Source organism: Patagioenas fasciata, chromosome 12, assembly GCF_037038585.1.
Source record: "Patagioenas fasciata isolate bPatFas1 chromosome 12, bPatFas1.hap1, whole genome shotgun sequence".
NCBI classification, from domain to species: domain Eukaryota; kingdom Metazoa; phylum Chordata; class Aves; order Columbiformes; family Columbidae; genus Patagioenas; species Patagioenas fasciata.
This window is the reverse complement of record NC_092531.1, coordinates 8,244,002-8,265,590: the sequence shown is the minus strand read 5'-3', so window position 1 is coordinate 8,265,590 and position 21,589 is coordinate 8,244,002. Positions and strand designations below refer to the sequence as shown.

At 38.8% G+C, this 21,589-nt stretch overlaps 1 protein-coding gene and 1 long non-coding RNA gene across 9 annotated transcripts in view; one reads left to right on the top strand and one right to left on the bottom strand.

Moving 5' to 3' along the window:
• Nucleotides 1-20,975, top strand: part of PEAK1 (pseudopodium enriched atypical kinase 1) — a 110,496-nt gene extending 89,521 nt beyond the window's left edge. For all 8 annotated transcript variants that reach the window (XM_065847504.2, XM_065847500.2, XM_065847502.2 and 5 more), the window contains 2 exons: nucleotides 4,834-5,582; nucleotides 13,591-20,975. In XM_065847504.2, coding sequence (XP_065703576.1) covers nucleotides 4,834-5,582; nucleotides 13,591-14,748 — 1,907 coding nt within the window. In that variant the 3' untranslated portion in view covers nucleotides 14,749-20,975. The remainder of the gene's footprint in view (nucleotides 1-4,833; nucleotides 5,583-13,590) is intronic.
• LOC139828920 (uncharacterized) lies at nucleotides 938-12,646 on the bottom strand. The gene is made up of 3 exons (XR_011740998.1): nucleotides 12,550-12,646; nucleotides 2,421-2,503; nucleotides 938-1,290 (listed from the first exon to the last, which is right to left on the bottom strand). It is a non-coding gene; the product is annotated as an uncharacterized lncRNA (long non-coding RNA).
• Nucleotides 20,976-21,589: the final 614 nt, after the last annotated feature.

Below are 21,589 nucleotides of genomic sequence, written 5' to 3'. Positions count from 1 at the left end.
CAAACTTTTAAATACGGATTTGTAGAAAATAAAATTATGTTGTCTCATTCTAAGATACACAACCAAGAAAGTGAAGAGTCAACAAACTCAAAAGATTTCTTTCCTATTATTATAATCTTTTAATTGCCCTTAATGATAAAAATCTCAAATACTTTTAAAAGACACATTGTTTAATCCATTTGGAGGGATTTTTATCAAAGAGGTTTAAAATACAGAGCAAGTTACGTGGGTTTTTTTTTTAAGAAACAATACGTAGATTTCACTATTTTTCCGAACTTCAAGAAAAGATAGGATTTTTTTCTTTTAGAGCATCAATAACTGCTAAGATATTTGTCATCATCTTTTGTGAACTAAAGCCCTTCTTATCCTAGGCTGAGAGTTTACTTTTGCTCCTTCAGGAATGTTCACTTCCACCCATCCTCATTTTTGTCAGTGTTTTTCCTCTGTGTGAATGCTTCTTCGTAAAACCAAATAAAACTGAAGCCCTTTGCAGTTTAGGCAAAATGTTCTCCTCATCCTCGGGTCACTTTCAGATTTGCTGTCACCAAAGTAAATTTCAGTATGAAAGAGTTAAACTAACTTTTAGGCTTGACTTGGTCTGTCTTGGCAAGCTTGCTGCTTGTTGTTAAGAGCAACGCTACCCTAAATGGCACTGAGTTCTCTGGCTGCCATTCAAACTTTTATCTGGTTTATTCGAGCAACCTCACTTTCTAATTCAGATAGCTATCAAGAGATTGCTAAGCAGGGCATATGGAATAATTCCTACTTGTTTTCACATCTTGTATCACCGGAGCGCCAAAGTCACAGATTTTGTGGAATGAACAAATATTGGTGTGTATAACTGAAAGAAAGGATAATACGAGAACTAATTACATTAAATCATGTTTGATGTAACTTCAACTGCATTTGTATCTACAGTTACCTTTTTATAGCCACACGCTACAGTCTGTAGTTTGTAAAATATATTAAGTAAAACTCTTAATTTTCAGCATAATGCACAGTATTCTCTTTTAAAATACTAATCTAATACATATTCTGTTTTTTTAATTGAAAAGCAGATAATATGATGTCCTTACTTTGATAAATGTCTAGTCTTCAGTTGTGGTATGTCACATGAAATTTTATGAACAGAAATAATGGCAAGTCAAGGCAGTAGTTTTATCAGGTACTGTCCTCGAATATATTTGGTTTTGGCCTTCCTCTGCTCCCACAGGAGTTGTCCCATCATCAGTTTACAGTCCTGCCCACAGAAACTGCAAGTGTGCCAGCAACTATTTATCAGGAACCAAACTGCAGATGCAAAATTTGAGAATAGCTCATGTATAAAATACGGGCTGTATTTGTTAGTTCATCTAACATGTAAAATCACACATCTAGGAATTAAAAAAACAAATGAACAAACACAATAACAAAAAATAACCACCACCAAAACCCACCACAACCAACCAACCAACAAAAAACGCAGGCATGCCTTACAAGATAGAGGATTCTACTCTAAGAATCAGATACAACATAAAAGACTTGGGGCTTTCAGGAAACCTGAAGCTGTACTGTGATGACAGGATAAAAGAGCCCAGGATGTTCCTGGGTGTATAAACAGGAGGAAACTTCAACAGGAGTAGAGAGGTTGTGTATATCTCTTTTTTTACCCTGTAACTGCCGTGGCCATAGTCAGGCCTAGTATTGTGTCTGTTCCTCCTTTTCATTTGCCTTTTGAGAGTGTAGCTCAGGCTAAGCCTTGTAATGTTGGAGTCCATGCTGTAGGTAAGGAAACGATGGGTTTTAAGCATGCAAGGGGAGGAGGAGATGATAGGCAAGAAAAAGAAGCAAATGCTCTGCCAGTACTTGTGTGCGAAAGAACATTCTTGTGCCTTTGACAGGGACAAAATTTAAAACAACTTTTTCTTGCTAGACAACACATTTTTAAAAAATGTGAGCCATGTAGTATTACCACATGCTGGGGGCAAGCTGAGCTGGAAAGACTGGCCCAATGGGCATGAAAGAGATGTGTGCTGTTAAGAACCCAGCATAAAAAACAGTCCAGTTATGAAGCTTTTCAAACACGTAATACAGATGGATAGATTTCCAGGTGGAAAATTTGTTCTTGTGGGGAGAAACTACACTGTAACATGACATGTTTTACAAACTCCTTTTCCTCAGCTGAGAATACTTGGAAATGGAACCACATAATGACTTGTACATGCAGTTTTTTGGATCCTGCCATCCCCACCAGACATCTGCAAAGACAACTCTGGTTATGAAAACCTTCAATTATGTTTTGATGTCACAGTTCCAATAGCTATGCAAAAGCAACAGGTAGCAAAAGTCACTGGTTGCAGTTGCAACACTCTTCTTTTGGACAACAGGGCCATTAAAGCAGACACAAGAGAATCAAGAAGAAATGCTGTTAGAACTCTTACCTTTCTTGGAGAGGGCTTCTGCTGCTACTGCCTGATATGTGCATCTTGTTCTCATTTCTTTTCTTGCTGCTTGCTTCTAGCATCTGTGCAGTCGTTGGATTAGCAAGTCACACAAGAAATGCATATTAGGAAACTGCCTTGTGAAATAGTAGCCTTTCTCAAAACCCCAGCAGTTGGGCTATTTTAGCACAGTGGGGAAGAGGGGAAGATTGAGAAAATAGACAAGTGATCTTCAGCATGGAATATTGCAGGGGGAGTAGTACACAGGTCACAGATTTAGTAAGAGTAAGCAATTGTGAAAGAATACATGTTTGGATGAGTAAGAAAATTGGATACAAAGTAGAAATGAACTTGTCTCAGGATTATGCAAAAGGCTGTGGCATCTGGGTGTGTGTGTGTGTAGCACACAGACGTCAGTTCTGCTTTTGACTCTAAATTGTGCCCCTCTTCGTCTCTGCAAAAGGTACCTGACAGAGTTACTGTACTGCTCAAGTGGCACCAGTGTTACACACTGCAGCACATCTGATGGTGTAGAGCACGCTCACTGCAGCACTGAGATCAGGAAGGAGCAGTAGAAGAGTCCCGAGTGTTGATTTTTTTTTTTTAAGCAACCTTGATAATAATTTGAGAGAGAGAGCCTTTGAACATTTTTATTTTGTTGTAGTTAAAAAGCAATGACCTAGGGCCTATGCAATCTTCCCTGATGATCAGGTATGTACAAAGCTAATAGAATTTCCTGCTCAAAAGTCAGTTTTTTAACATTGGAATATCCAGGCTTATCACAAAATCCATAAGGCTCTTCTGAGTGTTTCTTGGGCTTAAACAAAAGATAGAGACATAACTTTCATTTGTGATGTCATCTCCTTGGAATGATTGAAAAGAAAATGATGGTTAAGAATTCAAGAGCCAAGGCTATTTTGTTTGTGGATACATCTGAAAATACAGTCCTCTCTTGTCTTCTGAAATTAGGAAGTTCTTTTCAGCATTCTAACACAGTGTTCCAGGCTTTTGTGCATCCTGGCCAAGAGGATCTTCGATTCTGTAGTATTCATAAAAACCGTAACAACATATCTTAAAGTGTAAAGGAAGCTATCTTTTTTCCTTTTCATAGACTGTGGTGTCATTTATTTTTATGGACCAAAGTGATTTAATTAAAATTCTGAGATCTCCCAGTTTGGTTGAGTATTCCAGTTTGGTCCTCTCTTTATAAAGATTCAGCACATATTATAAATGGTCAAATTGCTGTTCCCTTATTAGAAAAGATGATCAACTGCAATTACAGAAAGCATCCATTTCATGTCCGTTGTGTTGCGACTGTAAAATTTGGCTTCTTACCTTACCATGATAGTCAATGAACCTCACAGGAGTAGTAGAAAACTTATAAAATAATTCCTCTGAAATAGCAGTTGATTTTTAAGAGTGGTAAAATCTTGTTTTGATATGAGTAACAACTGTTTAATTTTCCCAGAGCAGCAAGTTGGTCATTTGTATTATCTGTTTATTTTTTATTATTCTCTCTAACATTATTGTCATTGATTTATTCTTTATTTCCAAGGACTCTGGCAGTTATAAAACATAATTGTCCTCTCTAAAAACCATCCAAAACACATGATGGGAAGTTTATCTTCCCTAGAAGCACACCAATGTTTGAAACAAGTCTGGCAGTGGAAATCTCGTGCTTTCCAAATGGCAGGTTTCATACACGAATCTCTTGACTGAATCTAGGTCAGATTATCTATGACCATAATATTGCCAGCAAAGGCACCCATGGCAAGTAAGAGGAATGTATTAGAGAAAGCTGCGGTCAGGATGTGGGGAGCAGAGTTTTAAATTGTAGGCTAAAAAATATTTTTAAAATATTTTTGGTTTTGTAATCTTAAAATATGATTCTCCTTTATGAATTTACATCAAACAAGATCACCTCACCTGCCAGAGAAGTGCACCTCTCCAACAGTACACAAAGGCACTTAGCAGGGTTCACCAATTTGAAGAGGAAAGGAGGAGTAATATTACAGTCAATTGACTGCAGAAGGAATTATGGGAAACTGGGTATAGTTACTGAAACTGGAATTTGGCCAGAGTGCAAAAATTGACATTTGATTTTTGCTTGCACTTTCTGTCATCCCATGTGATGTAAAATGCCAGCATTGCTTGCACTAAGGCTGATTTTAAGATATAAGCCACGGTCAAATAAAGTCTGGCTATATGTGACATATATACATTATGTTGATTTGGTAATTTTGCTTTCTAATTAGTTCTTCTTTTCAGATATGTATTTAGGTGTTCTTCAAGTATTCAGAGGGTTCTAGTCAGCTTTTTTTTTTTTGCCTTAAACTTCTTTGCGGAGTGCAAATATGAGCAGCAGACACAAAGTACTTCAATCTCCTATTACTATTATCTTCTTATTACACAGGACAATCCAGAGCAGCCATGATACCTCCCAAACAGCCCAGGCAACCGAAGGGAGCTTTGGATGATGCCATTGCCTTTGGAGGACTAGTAGACCAGGAGACAATTAACAACTTACAGCCAACACCACCTCCACTGCCAAAGAAAACAATTTTGCGAGCTAACACAGAGCCAACTGCCAGAGATCTCCAGAAGCAGGCCCTGGAGAACAACCTGTGCATTGTGGCCAATCCCACCTATGACATTGACACCAACTGGGAAGCCAGCAGCGCCTGCTCTTCGGTCAGCCTGGAGCTTAAGATCCTGGACAATGAGTCAGGAGATTCCTTGGACAGGCCTATAGAAAAACTAAGGGCAACCACCTCAGCAACTAACAGTGTTTCCAGCCTAACCACTATCAGTATTAAGGACCGGTGTTCCAATAGCATGGAGTCTCTAACAGGGAGACGCATCTCACAAACTAAGCAGGGCAAAGGTGTCCAGAAGCCACAACGGCAAGCACTTTATCGAGGAATTGAAAACCGGGAAGAGGTGGTAGGTAAAATCCGAAGCCTTCATGCTGATTCACTGAAGAAGCTGGCACTTAAATGTGAAGACTTGTTCATGGCCGGACAAAAAGACCAGTTGCGATTCGGGGTGGACAGCTGGTCGGATTTCAGGCTGACAAGTGACAAGCCGTGCTGCGAGGCCGGTGATGCAGTTTACTACCCAGCTTCTTATGCAAAAGATCCACTCAACAATTACGCAGTCAAGGTAAGAGTGGCTTGAAAAACCATAACCCTAGACATCAGTGGCAAAGTGTAACAACAACACTAACCTGCAACACACCCAGTAATGACAGGTCCTACAAATACACGTGTGTTGCAGCAGCACTGTGTGAAAAGTAAGATTCCCAAGATACAGGCTCTTCCTTCTCTCAAGAACTATTTGTGGCATTGGTATCTGCTGTTTAAGTTTTGTCTGTTTTCATTACAGATCCAAAATTATCAAAATGAAATCAACACAACTCAGTCTTTACCATGGACATTGTGTAATGAAATATTGAAGAAAAAAAAAAAGCTGTATTATTTTCACATGTCAGCAGTTTTTTGGAAACTTGCAATAACAATCTGTCATTTCATCTGCATGCAGATGATACTAAATCATCACTCTTAGTTAAGAAAGACTTCAAATTTTCCATGGTCAGAGCCATGCAATTTTAAATGTGAATTCTAGGCTAATGTATCTTTAGGTTCCTATACAAGGTCTCATATTTTCACCAGTGTTCATTAGCAGCCTTTCAAAAGCTCTTTCTATTAGTGTTGCCTTACAAGCCACTTGTATATAGGTAATTCTTTCTGAGCACTGTATCTCTAAAGTTCTCAGTGCTTGTCTGATAGGATGATAGTGAGAAAGGCAGCTGAGACTCAGGGCTCTGTCAGGCTTCCTGTGCGACCTTGAGCAAATCATTGAACTTCTGACTCCTCCTTGTTGCAACTGAGATAAAACAGGGATTACCCAACACAGGTGTGTGAGGCATAATTGATTATTCCTAATAGAGCATGTTGATGTCCTCAGAAGGGTGGTGCTTTACCGGAACAAAATGTTTTTACCACTCCTGCATGATTGTTTACAAGAAAGATGTAAAAAAATAACAGGGAAGATTGCTGCAACTGATCATGTTCTTCTGAAACTTGAAAAGGCATCTTTTTAAGACAGATTTGTGGGCATAACCATTTGTATTTCTTTCGTTTCCAAGGACCTCTTGAAAATACTCTCCCTCACACTCAGTGAGGAAGATACTCTCACTACACACGTTCTCTGATTTCTTTATAAGCCAAGCAGGACCAGCATATACACGACCACTACTGTCTTTTCATTTTCTCTTTCACATATCTGAAGTGTGATGTGTTCAGCAGAATTGGGTTCTCTTCAGTTGCTGAATCCAAGATATGGTCTTCCTGTTATTTTTGGTCAAGTCTTAGAAATACACTTTGAAAGTGCCTATGGAGCCACATCTTGAGACAGTATCAATTTGTGTAGCTCTTTTAAGCAACACCGGCTAACAACTCAGACACTTCTTAAGTTCTGTGATTTTAATGTTAGATTGGAGAAAAAGATGTGACAATGGAATTTTAAATTATTATTCTCTTTGTAGAAAACAAGAGATTCAGCCCCAAAAAGTGGGGCTGAATCAATATTTTATGTCCAAAAGTAGAATTACAAAAGCACTTTTAAAAATTAAGCTTTAACCATTTGACAGCTGCTGAATTAAATTTAGAAGAATGAAAGGTTTTGTGCAGATGAATGTACCAGTGCACCTTTACATTCTGGTGGTATCACCAGCAAAAGGTGCTCTAATAAATTTGTTGGAGAACAAGCAAAACTTGTTCTGTTGGTATGGATGGTAGAGGAAATATTGTTTATATGGGTATGTTGTTTCAAAGCACTGTATTATGCTTTTTGCTTCACTCTCACCTAATCTCCTGCTAAACATCCTGTGCAAAAAAGCTGCAGGGAGCCATGTGGAAATTATTTTGACTGAAACTTTTAAAATAAAAATAGTAAATAAGTCACAATCAGAAAATGAATTTTTCAAATGGAAAAAAAAAAAGAAAAAAAAGAAGTTCCCTTACAAGCAAGTTCCAGATGCTAATTGTGTTTTTTCTTCACTAAGTGAAGTACCATCTTCTAAGTAGTTGGTAGATCTGGGACAATATGGATAAACATTCCTCTGAAACCACAGTCTTATCAGTAATTCCAAACATGTAGTGGAAAGGTTACGCTGAAGTAAAAGCAGCAGAGAGCACCAGCTATTTGTACAACGTGGACTGGATGAGTTTGATTTTTAGTATCCTCACACAGACTACGGCAGGGATGTGACAGGGATCTTTAAAAAAAAAGTTAGAGTAGTAGTTGGACAAGATTAATTACTGTTAGTGATACAGAAGAAACTGCTTCCACTTTCAGTATGAAACTTGCAAGGAAATTACTGTATGATATCATAGACACACATGGAAATCATGATTCAGAGTCCAGAGGAACAACACAGACTTAAAAACACCAGCAGGGTCATGGCCTGAAGTATGAGTGCTCTGGCCTGCAGGCACGTGTTGCAATGCAGTCTCAGGCAGGATAACAGGAATTGCAGAGGTGCAAACAGCTCAAAGGAGCAGTTTAAGATTTATTGCTTTGGTTGCTACAGAGCAGCAGCAGCTCTTCTAGCAGCAAAACTTTCAGATTTCTGCTAAGGTTCCTGTCCCAAGCATTAATATAAAACAGAGCAATGCAGAAGTAAATAGTATTGGGCTGAATTTGGCTGACAGTGTCCTAGTTGCAGCTGACAATTTTTTTTCAAGTGATGTTTAGTTTGTCACAGTGTGCTAAGCTGTTTTTTTGGTAATTCAGTTTCATATTGGAGTTTCTTGGCAAGAAGTGTTGTTAAAGGTCATCCCAGAACTTCATGCTTCAGATCAAAATAAAGCTGTGTGCGTTAAACTTTTAGCCCATTCCAAGTTCAGTCACAGCAGCATAGAATTCTGTATTTTGGCACATCGTTAAGAAGTCGAAGTTCTATATTCTAAGGCCAGATCAAGAAAATGAGGTCAATCAGAGATCAAACTGGCCTACTTGGAAAACAAGGTTGTGCCAAGAACAAGCTATCAATTTGGGATTAGCAAGCTTTCAATCTACACAGAATTTCATTTGCAGTTGTCCCTCTGTGCAATACAACAAAGTAGCACAGATGGTGCAGTCTTTGTGATCTTCTGTGTTTCTCATTTTCAGCACTTGTAAATTCATTTCCCACAATATTCATCTTACTTTAAGTTCACTGACGCCCTGTAAAATGCATAGGACAGAGTGGAAATGAGATTCCCTGCTGGTAAAGTGGAAGTCAGCTGATGGCACAGTAGGCTACTGGACTCATAAAGGAAAAATAAAAGCTAATGCAGAACAGTTTTTAGAAGCTCTGAAACATCTTGGGTTTTAGGGATATGGATGGGGCAGAGAAGAGAAAATTGAAATGGCAGGATATAAAGAAACCTGTCCTGTCCCTATAAATGTGATGGAAGTTTAGTTCATATGCATTCACTAAAGATACATTATGATAGTGCTTTCTGGCAAAAAGGAAAATGAAATTTTCCATTGCTTCATACTCGTATCTCTCCTTTTTTTCTTGCTTTCTCTCATCATATGGATGGGCTTTTTACCAACATTGTTTCATCTTTTAACAAACAGCTCTTTATCAGCTTTAGAAAGAAGCCCTTATCAACACCTTTCTTTCAGCTATTATCACATACCATATCTTCATAGCTCAGCTGATTGTATTTCATTAAAGCAAATGGACTGATAGATCCTACTTTCTGATGGTGTTTTTGTCAACATATTTTCACCTTTTTCTTTCCCCAAAAAATACCAATTCAACATACTATGTATGTAAAACGCAACAGGATTTCCATCTAAAGAAGTAGATGACTGTAACAGACAAAAGCTTTTAAAATTATGCAAAAACCTGGGCCCTATATTTACTCACAGTTTTGACAAAGAATTAGCTGTCACAAACAGGAAAGAAGCTCTGAATATACTCCTTTAGCAATGCATCACAAGCAGTGTAAAACACTTCCTAAATCTTTTCAAATGTAAATGTCGACTTGGATTGCATAACTTCCTATAACTCAAACTATTTTGGAAATTTTAAATCTTGGTTATTGACATGATAGTTTTAGGTGACAGTGGAGTTATTCCAATATAAAATGCTAGGGTGAGCATTATTACCCATTAATAAACACTAGCATTCAATATTCTGTTGCAAAATGGTAATCAGAGTTCTGAGTAGATGCAACAACTCAGAAAAATGATAAAATAGTACAAGAAGTTTGTCAGTAAATAAAATTTACATTTTGTAAACTGTCTTTGAACAGATCGATAAGAAAATTTAGTTTGTCTCTACTGCTTTCAGTACATTTTCCCCATTTTAATAAGAAATCGGTAACTTGGAATCTGAACTCTGCAATATAAAACCCCGGGACTTATCTGGACTCATGCAGCTGTATTTCACAGCAAAGTTCGGGGGAGCAGCCAGACGCTTACAGGAACATCAGATTACTGCAGGTCTGTCCTTTAGAAACTGTTTTATGAATTCAGACACATGTCCGATTTGTCATCACACTCCAGGGTTTGGGTGCTGTTTCAAGACAGCCTAGCTTTCCATTCCCTTTCTCAGTTACTAAGTAGCTAGTGTGTAAATTGTAGTGTTTGTGCAGTCAGCAATTTAATCAGCCTTAACCCAGCTGCCTCTTCCACTTCTCACTTCGTGTTGTTTGTAAACAAAACGCAAGAAGCGGAAGATAGGTCTCTAATCGGATCTCATCTCACTTGTCTTTGTAGATATTGTATGCATGTTCACGTACCCATATGCTTCCCTGTGTTAAACAAGAGAAGTAAAAGTGTCTAAAAGCCATCACTATTGGGCATTTGTGGGATTAGAACATATTGGTTTTTTCTTTGTTGGTTATCTTCAACAGCAGAGTAAGGAGGGTAAAAACTGGTTTGATGAATGCAGTCATTTTAGTATTGATTTTTATAATATTATTTATTGTTTAATCTCCCTTTTGTTGATATAAAGAGAGGAATCTGAAACAAAAACTTGCATGACATTGGGGTAAGTTTGGCTCTCCTGTGGATTCAGACTTTGGAGGGGGCACTGCTCTGGAGGTTTTCATGAACCACAGTAACAATGAAGTTAATAATGTGACTTGTTCACCTTAGGAAGTGTTACAAGGATTATTATATTTAAAGCTCTGTTCTGCTTGGCGCTGGGGAGGTCTCAACTGGAATACTGCATTCCTTATAGGGTACCACTGTTCAGAGAGATGTAATACAGAAAAGAGCAACAACACTGAGAGGGTTAGGAATAAAGGTAGGAGGAATGAGGGCTGGCTATTTTCAAAAGGAAATAAATGAAGAGGGGAGAAATTATATTTTCTGAAGTGTAAAGTTAAAATATTAATGGATGGGAATCACGATTTTTTTTTTTTTTTTTTAATATCAGCTAGGGGAAGGGTTATCAGTTTAATTTGAAGAAAAAGAGACTTAGGATTGGATAGCAGGGCGAAAGAGAAAGGAGAAGATAAAGAGAACTCTCTTTTGGAGTGTTTTTAGTAGTTTGGAAAGGCATTTCTTAGGAATGATCCAGCTGGCAACATACAGATCACATTTGTCTTTCAGGCCAATTCTGCCGGCTCAGGAAAAGGGAATGGGTGCAAAGGCCCTAACAGCTGAATCCCTCTTGGTGCCCATGTGCACGGCCAGTCATTTCTAAATTACCACATTTCTAAATTACCACACCTACAGAGGCCTGTGAAAGTACGCTTCTGTACTGTGACAATTCTAGGACTGGTAGTATCTTCTAAAACGAGTGAACTAGGGATGATTTTGAGAGGTGCAAAGCCTATCTTCTGTTATTTTAACTGAAATTCCAGTAATAAATTTGAGAGCCCTTTTCTGAAATAAGTAGGAAAAAGAGGCTGCCTAGGACTAAAATCAGAAATAAATCTCAATTCCTTTGTTTTCCCTCTTCTGTAGGTGAGGAGAAATCCTTTTCATAAACTTTTTTAAAGGCCTTGTATTCACCAAATTGAGAAGTTCTAACTGGTTTAAGAGCAAATACTCTGTGGATTATATATTTCTAACAGAATATAATTTTTATCTGGCAGGTGGCATTAGATATCCTCTGTGGGTAAGATGAAATATAGTACAACAGCTAAAGGAAAGTATTTTTTTTGCACTTTTCTGATCAATAAGTAAGCTTGACCTTAAAATTAAACTCTTTCAGAATTAGTTTATATTTTGGATTAGGTCAGTTAAGTAATTTTGAAAACTAAAGTCTGAATTAGGACATACTGAACCTTTTCTGCAGCTGGAATTGATTATCCCCATGGCTGGCCAGACAAGAAAAAAGCCATGGACTCAAAGGGCATAAAAGACGAAACTATTCTCATTTTCCTTAATGCTGTTCTCCCAATCAGATTATCACACTGGTAGTCTATACACCACTGCCCTATTTCTGTCTTCTGTGCAGTATTAAGTCTTCAGTGTATCTGAGGACTTCAGTCTCCAAGACAATCAGCTGACATTTTCCTTTCATACATATTCAAAGGTTAATGCTGTATTTTTACTGTCTTTTTAAAAACTTTTGTAACCCTTGAGAGAAAGGGGTGGACACTTTCCATTGATAACTCACTTCACCTCTAACAGTATAAAATACATTTAAAAATTTAAATTGGCAAGAGGCACTGTGCAAAGAGGGTAGCTATCAACATTTCTAGATGATTACTTTCCTCTCTTAAATAAAATTGACTAGAAAATGCATTTTTCACATTTGTCTTGTTCGTGCATGGCAGTTATAAACAGGCAGTTTAAGCTGTAGTGTGCATAATACATAGGAAAATGTGAATGCTTGTGAAGTATGGAAATATGCCCAGTATAAAAGACAGGAGGACAAGCAAAACACTGTGCTTTTCTGATCACCAAGCATAAAAGGCTAAATCTCCCATTAAACTATATATTTCTTAATCACATAAGCACAAAAGAGTTGTGCTTATGAGTTGTTTATAACTTACCTTACATAAGTTCCTGAGAAGGCGAAAAACAAGAAATGAGAAGTCACCTTATATTTAGTATGAGATCTGAGCTCCTTGGTTGGTGTGACTGTGTAGAACTAGTGCTGACTCTTACTAACCTTAGTTATCTGGCTTTCCTTTGCTTTCAGAGATGAGCTAAGGGAAGCTATAGCTTCATCTGAAGAGAGATATCTTCTATTTTCTCTTCCTCTTGAGTTTTGCAGTTAAGACCTGTTGGTGCATTATAATACAATCAGTATATGCCTGAGAACAGAGACCCTAATATAGGTTGTCCAGTGGCTGTTGTAAGGGGGTTAGAGCTGCCATTTGTTATGGATAATTTTTGTGGCGATAATGTACATATCAAGAAGATTTTTCTGGACAGAAATTTAGTACAGCTATAGATGGCAAAATAAAAACACATACTTAGGATCTTGACCAATTATTGAAAGCAATTAAGGTACCACGTTCTAATGAGTTTCCATTCATCACCTGAGCCACATTGTGTGCTTGCCAACAGCCCCTGCCATGCACACCCCCTCCTCACTGCAGATATGATGTCTTAGCTTGACACAGCTGCAGCAAAGAGATTTCAGTTTCCAGTTACAGTAGGCAAAGAGTGTGCATGCAGCCCCTTAACTCAGCTGATGGGTGGTAAGGTGTTATGCCACGCTCAGTCCTGTGCAATCGTTTGATCATGTCCTCGAATATTCTATGCATTTTTCTTTGTATCTCCTGTTGCTATTGATTATTTTTATCTTGCTCAAGCTTCACAAAAAGCTGAGAGAAGGAACACAAAATAAAATTATATGGATAAGCAAGTAACTGTAAAGTAAGCTTCACTGTGAATTTACCATATATCAGCTGTTATTCTGACTAAAAGCACAACCTGCCTGAACTATATTTTCCATTTAATAATATACGCATGGGGAGGGTTGCTCACAGATATTGGTCTGCAGTTGCCTACTGTTCAATGGAATCTGTTTGTGTGCATGAAATTAGTCTGCCAAGGTCAGTTTAGTAAAAAAAAAAAAAAATCAGTGCTTGTGTTTAGGGCTGGACTGTGGATACCCATCAAAAAGGCATCTATTAAAAAAAAATCCTATATAGAATTTACAAATTTAAGAGTTATGTCGGTTCTGTTTATTTTCTTCCTCCAGATTTGTAAGAGCAAAGCTAAGGAATCCCAGCAGTATTATCACAGCCTATCTATCCGGCAGAGTCTGGCTATCAACTTTAACATCCAACAGGATTGTGGCCACTTCCTTGCTGAAGTTCCAGTTCGTCTCCTTCCGTGGGAGAATGCTGATGCACCAGAGGCGGAAGAAGAAGAGCAGGAAGAAGAGGAGCAAGAGATAGAGCAAAAGAACAGGGACACTCCTTCCAGTACAGAGGCTTCACAGAACGACAGCTCAAGCAACCAGGGGACCATCAGCAAGCCACGCAGCCGCGTTGTGGTCATCACCCGGGAAGTCCCATACTTAACAGTGGCTGACTTTGTGCGAGAATCTGCACCCCGCCATGCAAAAAGCCCAGATTTATATGAGAGGCAGGTATGTCTACTCCTTTTACAGCTGTGTTTGGGCCTGGAGCACCTGAAACCCTATCATATCACACATTGTGATCTGCGGTTAGAGAACCTGCTGCTGGTTCATTCCAGGCCTGGAGGCAGCCCTCTGAGCTCGGAGTCCATGGAGCCCAGCCCCAACACTGCTTGCCCAGCCAGATTAATAGTGAGCAATTTCTCCCAGGCCAAGCAAAAGAGTCATATGGTAGATCCTGAGGTCCTACGGGATCAGTCACGCCTGGCTCCAGAAATCATCACGGCAACGCAGTACAAAAAGTGTGATGAGTTCCAGACTGGCATCCTCATCTATGAAATGCTGCACTTACCCAATCCCTTTGATGAAAATCCAGAGCTGAAGGAGAAGGAGTATACTCGTGCTGATCTTCCCAAGATCCCTTGCCGTTCCCTCTATTCTCAAGGGCTTCAACAACTTGCCAGCTGCCTGCTGAATCCCAACCCTTCAGAGAGGATCCTGATATCAGAAGCCAAGGGAATCCTTCAGTGTTTGCTTTGGGGTCCACGTGAGGACTTGTTCCATGCTCTGAGTACATCTTCCAACCCTGCCCGGAAAGATGCTGTACTTCAGAACTGGCTGGATATCAAAAGGACGCTGCTGATGATCAAGTTTGCAGAGAAGTCCTTGGACAGGGACTGTGGAATTATTCTGGAAGACTGGCTTTGTTGTCAGTATCTGGCTTTTGCCACTATAGACTCACTCCATCGCATTGTGAGAATCATGCAGCAGCACTAGCTTGTAGAGCCTGTTGCTTTTCATGAAGCACTCCCCACCTCCACCCCCTCACTCCAGCCTGCCCTAGGGCTCATGCTTTGGACAAGTGGTTAAAGAAAGCCTAGATAGCAAAGCCAGCAACTCTGAGCAAACAGGTTCTAATTGGAGAAATTGCATCCTATATTCAATATGATGGAAACTTTACTTTTTTGCCAGGCCTGTTAGGGATTAATTATATGTACATGACTGCATTTGGAACAGACAGTATGTAACTGAATTAATATCTGGCTGAAAAGGAGAGCAAACTTTGATACCACTATTTCTACCACTGCAGTAAACAAATTGCCCTCCTCTTCTGGGTAGCCTCTGTCATTTCCATATGTAGCACTGGTTAGTGAATAGCAGTGACCATAAGCAGAAATGGATTAGTTGTAAACGTGAGAGGAATGATCCACCATGCCACTCATTTGCTTCTATTCTACATACCACACAAATTTTTCTCTCAGCTTAGTCAGTCCCCCACAAATGGGGTGGACTCCTTTCCTTTGGTCTCAACCAGATTCTGGTGTTTCTCTTACACTTTACACCTTTCCCCCCGCCCAGAGATGGTTATCATGCCGACTGCAGCAAGTGTCAGTGGGCAGTAAGCATCTGTGTTCAGCGCCCTTCCCTCCTGCTCTCCCTCTGACTCGCCACCTACCCATATCCTTTCTAACTACGGACCTGTGATTTCAACACTGCTGCCTTAACCAGACCATTACCCCGAGCTTAAGACCTCTGCATTAAAAAGCAGAATATGCACACTTCGTCTATCCCATTTCCTACATGACATTCACTGGTCTGGACTATTGATGTACTGTAGCTATAACCACATTTATACAAGAACAATACAACACACAGTGGTCAATTGAAATTCCCCTTCCATTGCAGAAGGCATGAAAGCCTGACTTGAAATGGATAGGACACATATAACCTTCTCTGACAATCGCTGCTATGAATCAGGAATGAAAATAACAGCCACCTCTTCTGTTTTATCTTGGTTTGCTCTTGTCACTTGTGCCATATTGCAAAGTGGGACTGAAATTGGCTCTGCTGGTATGTTGGCAGGAGATAGAAATGTTTAGAGCTTGTCTGTGTGTAGCTAACGGGCCACATGGAAACACTTTCACTGCACACACAGCTCTCTGAAGGGTAAAAACAAGGGGGCAAAAACACTTGTTTAATTATTGAGGGAGCTGTTAAGTTTGGCAGCCACAACTAACAGTATCGTGATCCGTTTTTCCAACAGTGGTGTTTGGCGGCCTGTCTCTCGCCTGTTGTAACTAGTGTTTTCTAATGTTGCTATAGACAACACCCTAAAAACGGAACATTGTCAGAATAGCTCAAAGAACATTGCAGACAGAGTTTTGGACAAGAGCAGGTATTAGTGAGGATTAACAAGACAGATGGAATTTTTTAAAACTCAACCTGAAGGAGCTTTTCACTTTTTGAGGCCGCTGCTGCCTTCCTTCCCTGACCCGACGGCCGTTTCCCATGGAACCTCTGCAGTTGTACAGACGGTATCTTTGCTCAGTATTGCTAGACTTGGAATTGTGTCCTGAATCACTCTGAAGAACTGATCTGGATGCAGGGGAAAAAAGTGATACTGAATATTCTGACTGGGTGATGGAAAGCAGACAGCCCTAGTTATGAGCCTGTGCTTCTCTCCTATGGATCTATGTGCAATTCTTGTATGTATTTTTTAAAGCTGTACATTACAGTGTTCACTTTACACACCAGCCTTTACCTAATGCTAGATCTGCAGCCCCTTCCTTTACTTTCCTGGCACATAAATGCACAGATATCAATGTGTTCTTTTTATGGATTGATGTTTCATTTTAATTGTTAAAACTGTGAGGAATCAATTCACTTCAGCCTTGAAATAAATAGCCACTTTATACAGCATATGCATGCTTGGACCAGATGCATGGAAACTGAACAAACAGTCCTACAGGCTTAAAGTCAGCAAAACTAGCTCTGGATCCACACCGTACATTTGGAGGGGTTGAAATGTCTATATTATTCTTTTCTGACATCTATCACAGCTAAGCTGAGTAGTGTGTGGAAGCCTACATCGATTGTGCTGTAGTATATAGACTGTCGTTGTGACCTTTCTAAAGATTTTTTTTTTTAACTTCTGATTATTATTCTTTTGTTTGATTCACCTGTATCAGTGAAGGATCAGGCAATGATGAGGATAATATATTTTAATGTGATGTATTTTTTCCTTTTTGGCAAAAAGGTTAGGATGGCAGCATTGATGCAGAAAAAGAAGACTGTGTTGAAAGCCCAAGTGCAATGTATGTAGTTGAGGTACTTCCACAATATCAGGAAAGAAAGTTTCAACACTAGTGCTGAGCAGCTCATAGAAGGACCTTTACTAAGCATCACACATGTTCAATGCAGCCCTGCTTTATCTGGACACAGGAGGGCAATGCTCTCATAGCTTAAATACACCGAGCATGGCAAGTCACTCGTGTACTATCTGCTAGTAGTCACAATGTGTTGAGCTATGAGCTTCTTGTTCTCCATGGTTTGGTTTTGTGTTTATTTTGTAGTGCGTGTGTGCACATAACTTCTCACCTAACTCAGACAGGCTGTACAAGCAATTCTTGAACCACTTGCCGTTGCAGTGGGCTCATTCCTTGAAGCCGGTAGGTGTTCCGTGTTTACGGACACATGTTCTCAGTGTCACTTTCACGTTGACACGCACATGCAAAGTTGAATTTTGAATGTTTTACAACCATACGTATTTAATGCAGCTGGTCCGAAGCCTTTGTATCTCTAGCTATCTAATTTCAGTTTGTATCTTTTATGATGAACCAATATTCATTTTAGCTCTGCAATATAATCAAGCATGGATAGATGTTCACCAGTCTCTTTCTTGTGCAGCACTGGGTAAACTTTAGCAATTTGTAATGCTGTGTGTTGTTTTTTTTCTTTAAAAAAAGAAAGAATGGTCAAAGTAGTCAAACACAATCTGGCCCGAGCTATTCCTCGGGGAGCTCGAGGCTGACTTTGCAGATATGCCCGTAACTGATGATTGTAACTGCGTTTGTGGTGGTTCTCCATCCTGGCAACAGATTGTGCCACATAAATATCTGAGAATGTATGCATTAAACTGATTGTAAACAAATCCTAAGAATGCTACAGCATAATTGCTAAGCAAAAGGAAAAAAACCCGCTCTGTTTGTAACTGGGATCCTGTGTAAGACAGGAACAAAACCCCTGGCTGTGCATGTTATAACTTACTTGAGTATATGCACAGATTTTGAATTTTTTTTTAGCAATGTCGCACTTTCAGTTGAGCTCAAGAAATAGGAAGAGCTGCAAATCTAAGGTAACAGTATTGACTGTAAATATATATTTTTCTATTAATAAAAGCTGTAATTCAAATATTTTTAACATGAACTCTAAAGATTTTTCCAGTGGAAACTAATTTCTGGAAAAATCAAATGCTTGTTTGAAGAAATATGATGAGTGGTTTCTGATACCATTAGAGCCATTAAAAACCTCTCTACTGTTACAGAGAGAGCACAGTGATTGGATTCACAATGTTTAGTGCCTTGTCAAAAAAGTAGCTGGTCAGTTGGTGGAAATCCTATTTTCATAATAGCCCTAGAAATAAAATTGCTCGCATTAAGATGCAGAAGACTTTACAAAATTAATTGCTGTACTTTGTATGAGACTGAGTCGATTTGATTTTGGAGCTTATGTGAACAAGTTCCTTTAAGTTGCTCGTAGTACAGCATAAACCTTGAAGTAACAAAATTCTTGGCTTTCAAATTTGAGATCTACACAGGAAGAATAATAGTGGATAACAAGCCAATTGGTCTACACTGACCACAGCATGGACAGAAGCCTATTGCTTTGACAATCTACTGCAGACACCCAGCTTCTAGGAGATGAGGAATCTGATTAGTCTGGAAGAAGTGCTGAAGGTAAGATGTGCTGCTTCTGTTGTATGTAGGTAAGGGATGTGCTGCACACCATCTCCGTGGTGTGAAACGCAAACCACTGTTAAAACAGGACTTCTAAAAAAAACTACTCCTGAGACGTTATGGAAAATGGTTTTGTTTTCTAGTTCTTAAGTGGGAATTACTTATTCACTAATTATCTTTCAAACCTCAGATCTGATCCAGTCAATATGCATAACCAGCCGAATATAAAGAGGATATACTAGTCAAAACTTGCCTACAAATTTTCAGGAATGAGGGAGTCTAGAATTTTATTCTGGAGCCTCTGGAATGTCCAAACATAGAAGCCTGGCCTTACTTCAATATTCAGACATGATGAAAGCAAAAACTCAAGCTAGGATATCATGTTGCTGGCTCAGAGACAAGAATGCATGTAGCATTTACAGCAATGTTCCACCTTAGATCTTTCATGCTCCACACATCCCAGGAGCATCCACAAGGTATGAATTAATCATCTTGACATTTTTACACAGGAGAATTCCCACATAATAGAGAGAAAAATGTTTAAATAAATCACGTGTGTTAGGGTTCAGCTACTTGGAGGATTTATTCACACTGTCGGTCCTTAACTTTGGCACGCAAAAATTAAAGTTGCTGCTGAAAATAACGTATATTTCTCAGTTCTTGTGCTGAGATGCCCCATCTAAATGATTTTTTTTTTGTTTGTAATAGCAATTATAATAATATGTAACTATCAATTAAATAGTCCTGTTTTCATTTAAATCAATTGTAACTTTTCTGAGGGATACAATGGAAACTGAATCAGACATTTTAATGCACCTTCCTTTACCCAAATAGGAATTAAGCTGCTTTTCTGTAGAAACAGTACATGACTATTATTCCCTGTATGACTGGGCCATCTATTTTACTCTGATTTTGCAGAGGTAGCATTGGTTCTGCTAAAACTCCTGTAAAACCTATAGCACCCTTCAGGCCCTGTAGAGAGATGTGATTATCATTTAGTTATGCAGTAAGACAACATCAAGGCAGTGCAGAAGAGAATTTTAAATACTTTTATAAAAATACACCTGTGGAAATATTCGATAAACAACTATCTGGATTCCAAACACTTCAAGACAGAAATACACACAAAAAAAATACTATTTAAAAGGAATAGTGGGGACAAATTTCTTTAGGGCACCCTCAGCTCCAAAAGGAGGAGTAAGTCTTTCCCCCTGCTGTGTTGCAGAGAATTTCTAGTAGACAGGTGTATGGATTTTATTATTCACCTGGATGCAGTATTAGAAGGATGGTGATTTTGAATAGACATAGAATGTAATTTCAGTAATTTCCTGTAAGTCTCCATGCATTGGTGCTCCACTCAGCATTTAGTTGGAAACCACAGAACGCTTGCAGATCGAGCAGAGTTGCCAGTGAGAAATGAAATACTCAACTTACCTGGACATTTACCACTCTACAGAATTTGAGAATTTGGTTTGTACTTCAGACTATAAAGATTTTTTTTTTTCCATAAATCCAAGGGGAAGATTTCAGGGATTTAGAAGAGGTTGGAACTTTTTTTATATGGAGGAAATATTTGTTCATATATATATATATATATATGCATACATATATATGAGTGCGTGTGGGCATGTTTTAATATATATGTATGTATATGAATTTTTGTATCCCAAAGTATTCTTTGCCCCTTTTTGCTTGAAAATATATATATTATATATTGTATATATAATATATATTTAAGAGTGTGTAAATTTTAATGTAGCCATTTCATAAATAACAGCTCTTCAAAAAGACTCGAAAAAAACTTCTGTTTCTTTGTCCTTTGGCTTGTTGGTATTAGAAGGTATTACAGTTGAAATCGTTGGGTTTTTTTCTTTTAAAACTTAATTATGCTGAGCATTTAAGAATGTGTTCTTGTTTTTAATAAAAGGAAATTTATTTTTAAATTAGGGAGTCCAAAATTGATGGACTTTTATAAATGGGATTTCTTTAAATCCCTTGAATAAGGGATTTATTATTATTATTATTATTATTATTATTATTATTTCAACTCCATTCTTGTGGGTAATTTGTATTTGGAATTCCTGGTTGCATTGCTTTATCTGGTGCTCATATTGATATTTACACGTTTTTATATAAATAAGTATACAAACTTCAAGCCTTTGTGATCAGGGGCAGTTACACTCTGGTTTGCTGTGGTACTTTGCTGTGTACTCTGTGGCATTCATGTTACTGTGTAAATAAACTAGGTTTATTACACTTAAAATCAAACTTGCAGTTGTCTCATTTTTCTCTCTTCGTAGGCAAGAGGACAAAATGCCTATTTCTGAGGATAATGCATGTGGCAAGTCCAGCAAAAGCTTTTGCTACAAGAATAGCTGGCTGGTTTGCAGCAGCAGGCAGCGTGCAAGCACTGCAGACAGCAACTGGATAGGCTGATGAGACTGTGCAACCACCTCCAGTCGTGTCACCACAGTGGCCGGGCATCCCAGATACAGGAATTACCAGTGCTTGGGACGCTGTGCCACCTGCCACCTCTGGTGTTTTCCCCAGCAGTCTCACCGCAGCTAGCACCATTTCAGCTCCATCTGGACAAGTGGCAGCAGCAGACGAAAAATAAACTGGCTACCAGCAGCTGCTGTTGATTGAACCACTGTCTTGTAAGGCCTTCTTGGAGTGAGGTGACTTGACACATTAATGAAAATGGAGACAGCCACATGTCCACAGTGTCACTAAAGGAGCTGAGCCAAAGTTAGCAATTTCTCTAGTGTGGATAGGGCTTAAATTGACCTACTGTGAAGGAATAAAATGACTCTTAAGTCATATTTTTATATGCTGTGAAAAAGCAGGATGCCTCTAAGGCAGTCGTCCGCAGTGGAATTAAT